The sequence below is a fragment of the Hemiscyllium ocellatum genome, chromosome 5, assembly GCF_020745735.1.
Source record: "Hemiscyllium ocellatum isolate sHemOce1 chromosome 5, sHemOce1.pat.X.cur, whole genome shotgun sequence".
NCBI lineage: Eukaryota > Metazoa > Chordata > Chondrichthyes > Orectolobiformes > Hemiscylliidae > Hemiscyllium > Hemiscyllium ocellatum.
This window is the reverse complement of record NC_083405.1, coordinates 19,420,857-19,433,275: the sequence shown is the minus strand read 5'-3', so window position 1 is coordinate 19,433,275 and position 12,419 is coordinate 19,420,857. Positions and strand designations below refer to the sequence as shown.

The window sequence follows — 12,419 nt, the reverse complement described above, 5'->3', positions numbered from 1 at the left end:
ATTAGAAGCATGACAGTTCATGAGAGCATTTCTCCAAAAGAAATATCAGGGCAGGGTGAAGTAATTAGATAAAAATGTATAACATTTCCCAATATGACTCTGTATGTGATCCATAACAGAATAACTCATGTTTTTTACTCAAATCTGCCTCGTCTCGTGAAAGTTCTCACAGAACACGAGTGATTGAATTTAGAATCAGATCTGCACACCAATGGACATCGGTCTGGTTCAGATTCGCGTCAGTGATAATATATTTAGCTTTTCAATGACTCCCCGAGAATCCAATTTGCATTTTTGTTTTGAAAGCAACAACAGATCCTGCCTCCTAAGTCTAACTTTGGCGGTCGGTTCGAGAACTGCTCGGTTCAATCGACTTCTTCAAGATCACGACCTCTCAGTGAGTGTGGTCTGCGCATAATCCATCAGCTCCCTGTCCTGCAGCCCCATTGCTTCTCGCTGCCAAGTTCAGGCTACTTGGACACAGGATTCTTTCTCTCATTTAAACCGAAACAAGCCGGGGACGCATTCCTTTCATTTTACCGCCTGTTTAGTTCGAGTTCGTTAAAATGTGCCCCAGAGCTCGCCAGCTCTAGGTCCCCTCTTTTTTTTGCATTGACAGATTGTAATGTACCCCGACGTTTTCTAATTGATTGATTAATTTTCTCTCTGTCTTCAAGCTGATATCTCTAACTAATTTCTTATAAGCGCCAGTATTTTTTCTCTTTTCTACGGGGTGCGATGCAATTAGTCTTTCGAACAATCTTAAGCAAACGTTTAGCGACGTCAGCTTGTCCCGCATAATTTCCACACACGTCAATCTAAATTCATTTTTTATTTATAATCCCCCATTATTTCAGGCGAATTGAATCTCTAATGTCGAATTTTGAGAAGCAGAATATCGCATTCGTTGTGGAAAATCTCAGCGCATTCTCACGGAGACGGGGTAGACCCCCCTCGACCCTAAAGCTGCATTTTCGTAACTCGTTCATTTTCAATGTACAGGTTCCCACCCAATGTCACTTAGTCGAAGAAATAGCCGGTAGGCGATGGTACTTATAACCCAGAAATCTGTCGCGAAGGGGAAGGGGGGGGGGGGGGGGGGTGGGAAGCGGACGTACAAAATAAAGCGAAAGGCGAGGATCATAAATTAATCAGAGCTTAAATTGCAACAAAAGAATTCTATCGATGTCGAAAGTCCAGTTCAGATCGGCTACTTGCATTATTATTTAGAAAGAGGAAAAGGCCGAGCGTGCAGCTCAGCTGGTTGGTTTATTGACATGATTTTTAACTTTTAAAATAAATCAACTTTTAGAGAACCGTGGACCGAGGTTATTGTCTGTCTGGTAACCCGATCGAGCAGCGAGGGATGCTTTTTTTTTCCCCCCCGAAAGAGGGCCACAGCAGGACAGGCAGCCAAGCGAGGACTGCGGGATAGCAGGAGGATTAAGCGCCGGTGAATAGAGACGGTGAGACAGAGGGGCGAGAACAAACAAACAACAAAAAAAAGACCAGGGGAAAGAAACGGGAGCAAAACACAGGACAAGGGCCACGAGATGATGATACGAGAGGTGCAAAAAGAGAGGGGCGATAATTTGAGACCATGTTTAGTCGTTTCGGTGGAATTGGGGGGGTGGGAGAGGATAGGGCAGAGGGGATGTAGGACAGAGCGAGGGTCTGCAGCTAGTCTCTTGCAGCGAGCCGAGGGCCACTGGCCGCGAGCTGCTGCCTGCAGCTTCCCTCATGCAGCCGGAGCTGGGGAGGCCGAAGTAGGGCGGGGCGCTGCTATGTAAATAAGACGGGCTGATTGACAGGCGCTGCCCGCCGCCGCTCTATCTAACCAGAACTCAGCAGCAGCGTCCACCAAAAGCACTCAGGCTCTAGAGCAGTTCCTGCAGCTCCATGCAGACACCTTCCTAACCCAGCACTCAGCCAAAAGCAGGGGGGAAGCTCAACTATATGCTACTTCTCTAGTAACAATCGAATTCTCCTCTTTTCTCTCTTTCTGTCCTTTTTTTTCTTTTTTAAAAAAAAGAGATTCTTTTGCGTTTCTTTTTATTTTCCAATTTCTTCTGTTGCGTGCGGGTGTTGATTCTTTTGGGGGGGTGGGGGCAAAGCAATGTCTTATCCTCAGGGTTATCTGTACCAGCCGGCAGGTTCGCTGGCTCTTTACTCGTGCCCGGCGTACAGTGCTTCCGCTCTGACCGCCCCGAGGAGCGACGAGCTGGGCAGAGCCTCGTCCGGCTCGGCGTTCAGTCCCTACGCGGGCTCGGCAGCATTCACAGCCCCCTCTACAGGCTTCACTAATCCGCTTCAGTACTCAACTGACCCCGCTACTGGATTCCCGTCCTACATGGTACGTCAATAAATTTCAACTGACTACATTTGCATTATTCTAAACATTAATTTATTTCGCATTTATTTCGTGCTCTGTAATTTGAGCAAAAGGCTTTTAACTTTAATGAAGTTTGCTGCCGGAAAATGTTCGAACATGTTACTTGTTAAATTATATACAAACTGGCTTGATGCAGCACAGAACGGGGCGACCATACGCCAAGCACAGCCTGTAAATGTCGTGTTTTCATTTTTAAAAAAAACAATTCGACTTAGGGGCAGGATTGAAAAAGGGTGACATACAATTTTTAAAATGTACACCGATTTCTGAACATTACAGCACGACATTGGGTTAGATGTGAAATCACACACACACACACACACAGACAAAAGTTTGATGGGTTTTTATTTGAAAGGTCGAACATTGCAAGCGTCGGTAGTGGAGAAAAGTGGCGAACTGCTCACGGTCAAAGTTTAAAACAAAAATGACCGCTTTTTCGAAGTCAGGCCGGAGGGGTGACTGAAACGCCGTAGAATGCACATAGTCAGGGAAGGTCAGCAGACAGTGTCGGCGCAGGCGAAACTCAATAGCTACCATATCCCAAAGTCCGGGAGCCGCAATTACTTCAAAATATGTTTTTTTTTAAAAGTGGATTTACTGTTTGTAAGTTTGATAACGTGCTTGATGAGAATACACAAGGGAGATCCGCCGCCATTTTTAGGTGACATGAAAAAGAACTTTAAGAATTAAGATGTTGGGGAAAAAAAACACCTATAACAATATCACTTTGATTAAATTCAGACCAGAAACTAAAACTAGAGAAACGTATTAGACCTCTGGGTGAATGCAATTGCATTTCATTATATTAACCAGCTTCATTATGTAAATGAAAAAAAACTGTCTTTATATTGCAAACTCCACTGACTAGTTTATTGGTATGTCTATGTGTTGGCATAGTCATTGATATTTTGTTGTCTTTTTAGGGTTCCCCGTACGATGCTCACACTACAGGGATGGCTGGAACCCTCAGTTACCACCCGTACGGTAACGCGGCTTATCCTTATCAACTCAACGACCCGGCTTATAGGAAGAACGCCACCCGAGACGCCACGGCCACTCTCAAAGCCTGGCTGCAAGAGCACCGGAAGAACCCGTACCCGACCAAAGGGGAGAAGATCATGCTGGCCATCATCACCAAGATGACCCTGACCCAGGTCTCCACCTGGTTCGCCAACGCCAGGAGGAGACTGAAGAAAGAGAACAAAATGACCTGGGCTCCGAGAAACAAGAGCGAGGACGAAGAGGAGGAGGAATCGGGGGACAGTGAAAGAAACAAGGAAGGGAGTTTGAAGAAAAAACACGACCAGAACGAAACATCGGCAGAGGATGAAGGTTTGTCCTGTTGAAAATTGTCTCCCATCATTTGATGTTATGCAATTACGACTGACAACATAGCATTTTATTAAGACAAATGTCGGAATCGATATTTGATGTCTTCCTGCTATGGTTGACTTAATGGATCCAGGATGGGCACATTACTGACCGTGCAACCACACATACACAGGCTGAAACAGCATCAGCACCCATGCGGACATTTATTTGTTTACCAATGGCAAGTGTTCGCTTTTTGGAACGCGCATTTTAAATATTAGCAGCTATTAATTTCAGACGGAGCTGTTGAAGGCAGCCTTAAGTATTCAGCGTTTACTAAGTTAGGTTATCACACGGGGCATCTTGTGTAGTAGTTGGCACTGGAGGGGAGCTGATCAGTTCCACTCCAGAACCAGTTACGCCACGCTGTATTCTGGTTGCTTCAGGAATCCAGTGCCCACTGTACCAAGGGGCAACCCCTTTCAAAAACACACACCAGTTTTGCCAGCGGCCTGTGTGTCTGCCTGAAAGGATGGCGCATTTCGCTTATGTGTTTTATTTTCGATGGCGTTGCTTTCCTGTTGGAAAGGCAAAAAGTTGTTGCAACTTCTTTAACCGCGAGTTGTTCTGGTTTGATTTTTTTTTTCAGGCATTAGTTTGCACGTTGACACGCTAACCGAGAGCTCCTGCTCCCCAGAGTGCGAAGGAGACAAAGGGAGCAGGGTGGAGGGCAGCATTTGTGAATCTGGCTCCGAATCGAAGGAAAAATGTGACAATTGTATCGATGATGACGACGCCGTTGATGATGATGATGATGATGATGATGGCAGCGATGAGGAGCGGGAGCTTTCTCACAAAACTATGAATTCCTCGCCTCTGACTCGGGTGGACGCGGCGCTGCTTCACGTTCAAGAAGACGAGAGCTCGGGGAGTAGAACCAAACACAGCCTGAACAGTATCATCACCTCCGCTTCACAGACTCCAGCCAGCAAACCCAAACTTTGGTCTTTAGCGGAAATCGCCACCTCGGATATTAAGCAGCAGTTCGGACAGATTTGTTCTCCGTCGCCGAACTCCTCATCGTCGACCTCTGGCTCTACCTACCCGGCCACCTCAATCCTGGGTAGGCCCATTTACTACACTTCACCCTTTTATACTAACTATACGAACTACGCCAACTTCAACCATCTGCAAAGCCAAGGCATCTTGCGATACAGCACCAACGAGACTGTCTTAAACAATGCCTCCTTGCACAAACAAAGTACTGACTCTCTGAAAAATGCCAGTCCCCAGCTCGAGCAACACTTCAGGGCCACAAATTACGACTCCAAAAAAGGTACGTGCTGATACCAGCGTTCTGCTTACAACTTGAGACCTGCACTGAGGTGCAGGCCATTAGCCATAGCAATCAAACGCCCTTAAAACGCCGTTACAGTACAAAGCTCCCAGTCCAAGTGTAATATGTTTGAACTACATAATGTGCAAAGTACTTCAAACATTTATTTCTCTGGACTGGAAATGTGTACTAGCAATAGTAGTTGTTAGGCTGATAGATATCCGCAGAGAGTGTAACTAAATGATGGTTGTATTTTTTGACAGACCCCAGTGATGTCTGCACAGTAGGAGTGCAACCATATCTATAGATGTGTTATCAGCAGTGCAAGTAAGTGATCATATGAAAAGACGCATCTAAGATACAAAGTTTGGAGTTTAAGTAGTGAAATCAATGTGCTGCAAAACGAGGAAGGGGGGGGAATACAAATTAAATATTGGTCTAACTGAAAATTATGTAAACTTATTTCGTGACATTATTTATTGGTAACAGATATGTAGGGTTTATAATAACAAAGGCCCACCCCGTCACAAATTCTGCAATATTTTAACCTATGCTCAGTACGTCTCTGAAATTGTGACAGCTCTATGCTTACCAGTTGGTTGACTGGGATTCTGTTTTATTTCCTTGGTCTGCAGGTAGGTGTCACAATTGCTTTGAAAATGTCAGCGAGCCATCCCCCAGCTATTAAGCAAAAAAATGTATATAGTACTGGATCACATCTTGTGCCACTGTATAGAGAAGACCCCACAAAGCACTATTTTAATTCACAGATGATGTTACTAAGAAAGCAAATTCCTGCAACATATCTCTGCATTTGTTGGTTAATTATTATTCTGTATATGTGATTTTTGGAAAATGTCTTCTCAGGTTTTCTTCACTTGATCCGTTGATTTGCCACGTTCTAGGTGTAATGCGGCTTTATTGTAAAACTATTTGTAGATATACAGTAGAACAATGTGATTGAAGAACTTGAGTATCTGAAAAGTGGAAAACATTTGATATTTATTTTTGTAACGATGACACAAAGCTTCTAGTAATTTATGCAAGTTGTATTGCAATGGAATCTGAACATTTTGTAAATAAATCTGCTTGTTTTTTTTGGAAACGTGATAACAGTTACAATCTGGTTGTTATAGGGACTCTTTGCTAATTTATATCTTTAAATGTAAATAAAATTGAGTAGTCTGCAACTGCGATTTCTTTGAAATGTTTGAATTATTTGGCATTTTCTCTTCAGAGGTATATTTGAATTTGAAAAATTTGATTTAGTTTGGTTTTTGGAAACTGAATTAAAGTCTCTTTAAACATGCGTTTGATACTTATTTCAATGCAAAGTTATGATATATTAGTTTTGACGTATTAGTAGCGATTAAGACTGAGTGAGGCTAGCAAACATTCGGACACATTCCAATAGTAATGTTACGCAAATTTAAGCGATAGACAAAAGCAATTAAGTATTAAGTGCTTAAACCGCGTTTTCAGCGTGAGGATCATGCTTAGGCCTCTTTGGATCTTTGCTTAGTATTTTTTCCCATTTACCTGTTGTGTTAGATCATCAAACCGAGTACAGTAACATTCCCGTAGTATAAATTCAAAACTCTCATAACCTTCCGCTTTGAATCGCATGCGAAGGTGAATGATTGGAACTCACACTATGCAATGTTGCGGCAAGATTGGGCTTTGTAATATTTTAGGGCTGGTCAATTAAAATCGGCTGGGTGAAGCTTTCTTTAACGTGGAAAACATTAATTAGAATATCTGAAGTAAATATCTGGTCTCAAGCCAATTCGCAATCAAACAAAATACATTCAATGAAAGTAGGCATAACGATCATGGTGGACTGAAATCCGAATAACATCAGCAGGTTGTATTTGCTTCATCAGAAAAAGCCACAATTTATTCGATGGCAGGGAACATTGTGTTTAACTGAAATCGGAGGACGTGCAATTAATTATTATAATTAGCGCAATTTCTAAAGGAACATAAATATCCAAAATTAGCAAATGTGACAACTAGACGACCTGCAACAAGGCCGTTGACTTCGGTGCAATCAATCTCAAAATATTTCAAAGGCCCCGTGTATTCCACTCGGCGGAATGAGTAATAATGGTATACTGCGCGATTTTAAAAGGGGAGCATTAGGTCCCAGCGGGAGAAATATTAGTGGCAGTTCCGTTTGGAACGGCCAGTCGGGGTTCATTATGGTGTATATTCGACAATTTATAAAATCTTGTCTAAACATCTGCCATCTCAAATGCCTCAATCTGGCGGCTAAGGAGAAATTGCTTTAACAGGAGAAATTGACACGCAGGCTCTGATAGCTTCCCAAGTGACTTATTTTGCTCTGGAAATTGTTGGCGTTGGTCACTTCTCGTTAGCGAAGGGCATTTGAAAGTGATCCCCTGCAACACTTGAAGCCATCAGCCTTCGGGATGTTAAGTGTCTAACGACCCATTAATTGATCAAGCCTGATACTGTTATACAGCAGTTCTTTTATTCAAGAAGAACAATGACTCTTTATTTTGCCGTTTATCATTTATTGGAAATGTATTTCTGCCCCGCTTGACAAGAAAAGCCAGCCTTGTTAAACGTAGGCGTAGGGTTTGACAATCTCCGCAAAACAATCAGAGCAAAATCAACTTAAGTTTGAAAATTCTGATTTTATATAACAGGTCTAGTTTTCTTTTACATTGTACTAGGACCCGCATCCTCCCTCCCGTCCCAGCCAATGGGCCACTTTGTTAATAATTAAACAAAAGGTGACAACCAAATATAACCTCACACCCAGTTATTTAACCTGGTTGATGTCCCTTCCCCCAGAAGTAAACAATTAATCGAAGCACTGATTTTTTTTCTCTCTCTAAAATTTGCAATTGATCCATTATCTAAGAATATAGCTTTTCGTTTGGTTACGGGTTGTTATGTCTGGTGAAGGTGCCTGTGGTTTCTGTCGCAGTATTAATTAGAATAGACTTTGCATTGTTTGCCTGTAGACAGGAGTGGTCATTAATTCGGCAATTGCATAACAGGGACTCAAAAGGTCACCAAGTGAAGAAAGTATACTCTATTTAAATAGTGCTTGGTATGAATAGGAGCGTGTCTCCCGGGCTTCAGAAGGACAACTCCAAAGACTAGCTGGGGTGATTTAAGCGCAAAGACAAACAGTCCACAACATCTAGTTCAGGGCGCTTTATTCGAGCTGATTTATTGAAATTTAATCTTTACTCTCAGGTGGGTTCCTGAGGGTATGTCGGTGTTGTCACAGATTACTCGAGGCAGTTTCAAAATCGGGCTGCCGCTGTTCCTTTCTGTAGTCTCTTCAAATGTCAACATTTGTTCTGAATGAAAGAGTTATTGTTTCTCTGAGAGGGACATGGACCGCCCTTTTTTTTTGGCTAGGGGAAAATCTTTACCGTGATTGTTTGATTAAATGCAAAATACAGTCTCAAAAAAGAAGCAGCACACCGCGCGTAAATGTGACAGTGTTCCTGTTTGACAAGCTGCTTTTTGAAAGCCCAGTATCCCTGCTGGACAGGGGTTGCAGAGATGTGTGCGCTTATTCAAGTTAGCTGAAGAAGCATTTCACAAGTCTAATGGGAACAGTTTGAATGCCATAATGAAGACAATCAGCTGCATTTGCTACAGGTTCCTTGACAATTAAATAGCCCAGAAAAGCAGTGAAGTCTTCGCCTTGAATGAGCTAATTATCTTCATTAAATGTAGAAAGTGCACTGACAACACAGTACCACCCTTTCTCCTTACCCTGTCTGCAAATTATAACCATCAGCAATATTCAACAGGAATCCTCCTTAAGTACACATTGCAGTATATTTATTCAGTAACATAGAGAATGACTGTACTCAATACTTTTTTTGCGAAAGTTTAAGATCTGGATTTCAATGGACAGTCACTATGTGTAGAAACAGTTGTGGTAGCAGTTGCCTGTGTGTGTGTGTTGGGGTGGGGGTAGGGGGTAATATTGGTTATATTAATGCAATCTTCGAGTAAAAAATGAGGTCTGCAGATGCTGGAGATCACAGCTGCAAATGTGTTGCTGGTCAAAGCACAGCAGGTTAGGCAGCATCTCAGGAATAGAGAATTCGACGTTTCGAGCATAAGCCCTTCATCAGGAATAAAGCTAAGTTAATCGGAATTCGTGTGTGGGAGTAGGTATCATTGGATCGTGCTAGGTGATTTCGTTTCATTTCCTTTCAGGTAATATTTCGGATCCACAGGGTAAGCAAATCACACACTCATGACTCTCCATCCAACACTGCGATACAATTAAAACCATTAGTAGCAATACATTGGTAGAAATATTTCCAGGACGATACCCGGTTTGTTTTAACTTCTTTTATTTTAAGATTCCACAAAATAGTCGATTCTTACTTCGGCAACTGTTATTTAACAAATACACCTAAATATGTAACGATGCTTCAGTTAAACAGTACTAATCAGGAGGCAATCCAGTCACAATTAACAACTGTTCAGGTATTCGTGTGGATTCAGAAGCATTCCATGTAGGGATGGGTCAGCAGCCAATCCAGAAGGAAATGTTAAATCATTTTCTAGTTTGTTTCTAATACAGTTTGGAGTTGTCTCACCAAAATCTGTTCCCAAAAGTTTTGTGAAACAGTAATCTTAATTCCTGCTAACTTTAGCCAACTCAATACTCCATTTGACAAGAAAACGTTAGAAGTCCTCGCTTGCACAAAGAAACCACGCCAGTTACAATCATTGGCTAAGACTATTGTACGTCGCAAGTTTGCGAGGCAGAAATTGGTTTGATATTAATTCGTGCCAGTTTCTCAACAATAGAGATGTGAACGATAGCTTCTAACGATCTGAATATACGCGCCCAAAGAACAAATATGGTTATTTTCTCAGTTCTAATTAATTTTGTACAATTGCAGGTAATTAACCGACTAAATTGTGGTGTAATTACATTTGTATTCAAGTCGACTAAAATAATTCATGTATACATTTTTATTCAAAAAACCATTGCGAAATGTTCATAGTAATTTTTTTATTATTGATAAATAATATCTACTTTGATCAAGATGTGTTCTTGTTTGAAATAGTTGGGGAAAATCAAATACCTAAATAAATATCATAAATTAAGTGCAGTTAAAAAAACACGATGAATGTTTTGTTTAAAAGATTTCATTTAGTAGAGTGCGCATGTTATTCTATTTAATTTTGGAAAATAGAGTAAGTGAACACGTTATGTGTGTTTGATGAATAGGTTGGTACGATTGATAATGCAAAGCCATCTAACTATTATCAAGCTGTACAGTCACAGTACACTCTCTCATGTGCATGACAGACACATGCAGGCAGTCACTCTGGGTAAAAATAGAACTTGTGTTTACTGGAGCAGGTCCCCCGAGCCCAGCCAATAGGCAAGGATTTGCTAATGAAGTCATTCCTGATCTGGTTATAATTTGGTAAGCAATGTTGCTTCTTGCCCTCGCCTGTTCTCTGCGGTGTCGAGTAAAGGCAGGTTCACTGTGTTCATTCTGTAGCCTATAAATAATCATTATGATGGAAAAGGCCGAAATGACAAACAAATAGACGGCAGCTGGGATTGATGAGGGTGATCAAAGTTAGTGGGCAGGTCCTGTTCAAAGTATCAGCATGCCTCAGCCCCATAAAGGTGCCAGCAGCCTCTTTTTCTTGCAGATCAAGGAATGGGGCAAAACGAGTGGATTTCTAACCCCTGACATTTCTCTAGAACAAAGACATGGGAACTTACACGATACTAATTACAGCACCTCGGGGGACCCTTGGAGTCGGCAGAGCCAAATTAACACGAACGCATTTTCGAGACGGTTTCACCATATACATTGTAATTCATATAGACACTCATACCTGGTTACTTTTACTTCCGTGTCAGTTTAAGAACGCCTTAAGCTAACCACTCATAAGTCAGAAAATAAACAGCATATTTTAGAAGCATTCCAACTCTCTATTGCATTTTCCAAGAAGTAATGTAAACACCAGCTTCTGCAGGCAGCATGTAAAAAGCTGATATGTAGATATATTATATAAAATAACAAAAGTGTTCTATTTACCATGTCTGCTCGTTCTTTTACTTTGTCCTGCCAATGCTCTGGCTTCCAAATTATGTCCTCACGCAAACGGATGTGTACGTTTTGTTTTGTGCAAATCGCTGAGGCTATTAAAATGTTTTATAGTTTCAAAGCCCTAATTGCGATTGTAAATCTTTAATAAGGCCCAAATATCCCAGATGCACAGAACTCTTCCTCGTGTTATGTCATGTCTCCTCCTGTCAGTGAAAAATACCACATGTAACTTTTTTTTTAATTGGGTTGGGTGGAGAGGGGGACAGCGCATTAACAAGTCAATTGCACATAATAATACACAAATCTAACGTTACACTTGTTTTAGTTATGGCGTTTAAGATTCATCGACATTAACAAAGCTTGTGTTACGATTAGCTCAATTTGGGTAATTTCACCACTTCGTTCGATTATTCTCAACTGAACATTGACAACTGAACGACGACTAGGGCGAATTTAGCATTTAATTTCAGAACATTGAAAAGCACTAGCAAAGTCTTTTTTTTACACACACCCAGTGTTGCAGTATAAGCGCCTATCTGCACAGTTCCAATTGAAAAACATTTCTGTTTGACTCTCGCCTGAGATAATACCAAGTTCCCATATACCTTACACATATTTATTACCTTCATTTGAGGACTTAAAGGAAGTTTTGTGCAGGGGTCTGGTAGGGGCGGTTGTCATAAATATTCTTTCTGTACTGTAAACATTGCCTGGCCATTAGAGTCTTGGAGTCGGTCAGACTATACAGATTCCTCAACTGCAAGGATTTTTGCAATCCACATTAGATTTCTGTCATGCTTTGCAGCAGAACACGATATCCCCTAAAGAACCAAGAAAAAATATCCTGACAGCTAACATTAGTTAAGTGCGCAATGAATAAACCCTTGCGCGCAGTTTCGTGGCTAATTAAGATTCTGTTTAAAGTCCCTGTTTAGCAGATCTGCATGGAATGTTAATGCAGCTTTGACTAACTGTAAGAAGAAAACTGCATTTTAAGAGCCATTCTTGGGCGATAACATCTCTCACTTCTGTATTCAAGGTCTGTCCGAGGCTGTTACGAAGTCATTATCTCAAATTACTCCATCACTTCATTTTAGGGTTTGGGCAGGCAAGGCTTTCTGCTTAGTGAGGAGCTGCCTCGTCTCACAAAGCCTATACTCTCTGAGGGGATAAAGGATGAATTAAGCCAGTATCTCTACCTTAGAGGGTTTGCTCCTTCGAGTTCCTGGACAAATATAGCCAGAATTCAGTAAGCAGATTATATCTATTGCTGGCGTCTCAACTGAAATCCCCG

The 12,419-nt window shown here is 41.6% G+C and overlaps 1 protein-coding gene across 3 annotated transcripts; it reads left to right on the top strand.

The window, feature by feature from the left end:
• The first annotated feature begins 352 nt into the window (after positions 1-352).
• On the top strand, positions 353-6,020 carry irx2a (iroquois homeobox 2a). 3 transcript variants are annotated; one of them, XM_060825330.1, is made up of 5 exons: positions 353-397; positions 2,147-2,353; positions 3,316-3,724; positions 4,353-5,039; positions 5,303-6,020. In XM_060825330.1, exons 2-5 carry the CDS (start codon positions 2,351-2,353, stop codon positions 5,344-5,346), a joined length of 1,143 nt encoding a protein of 380 aa, XP_060681313.1. In that variant the 5' UTR covers positions 353-397; positions 2,147-2,350; the 3' UTR covers positions 5,347-6,020. The 3 variants fall into 3 exon arrangements, with proteins under 3 accessions (XP_060681313.1, XP_060681311.1, XP_060681310.1); XM_060825328.1 differs by lacking the exon at positions 353-397 and having other exon boundaries at positions 2,117-2,353; positions 5,303-5,366; positions 5,675-6,020; XM_060825327.1 differs by lacking the exon at positions 353-397 and having other exon boundaries at positions 2,117-2,353.
• The last annotated feature ends 6,399 nt before the right edge of the window (positions 6,021-12,419 follow it).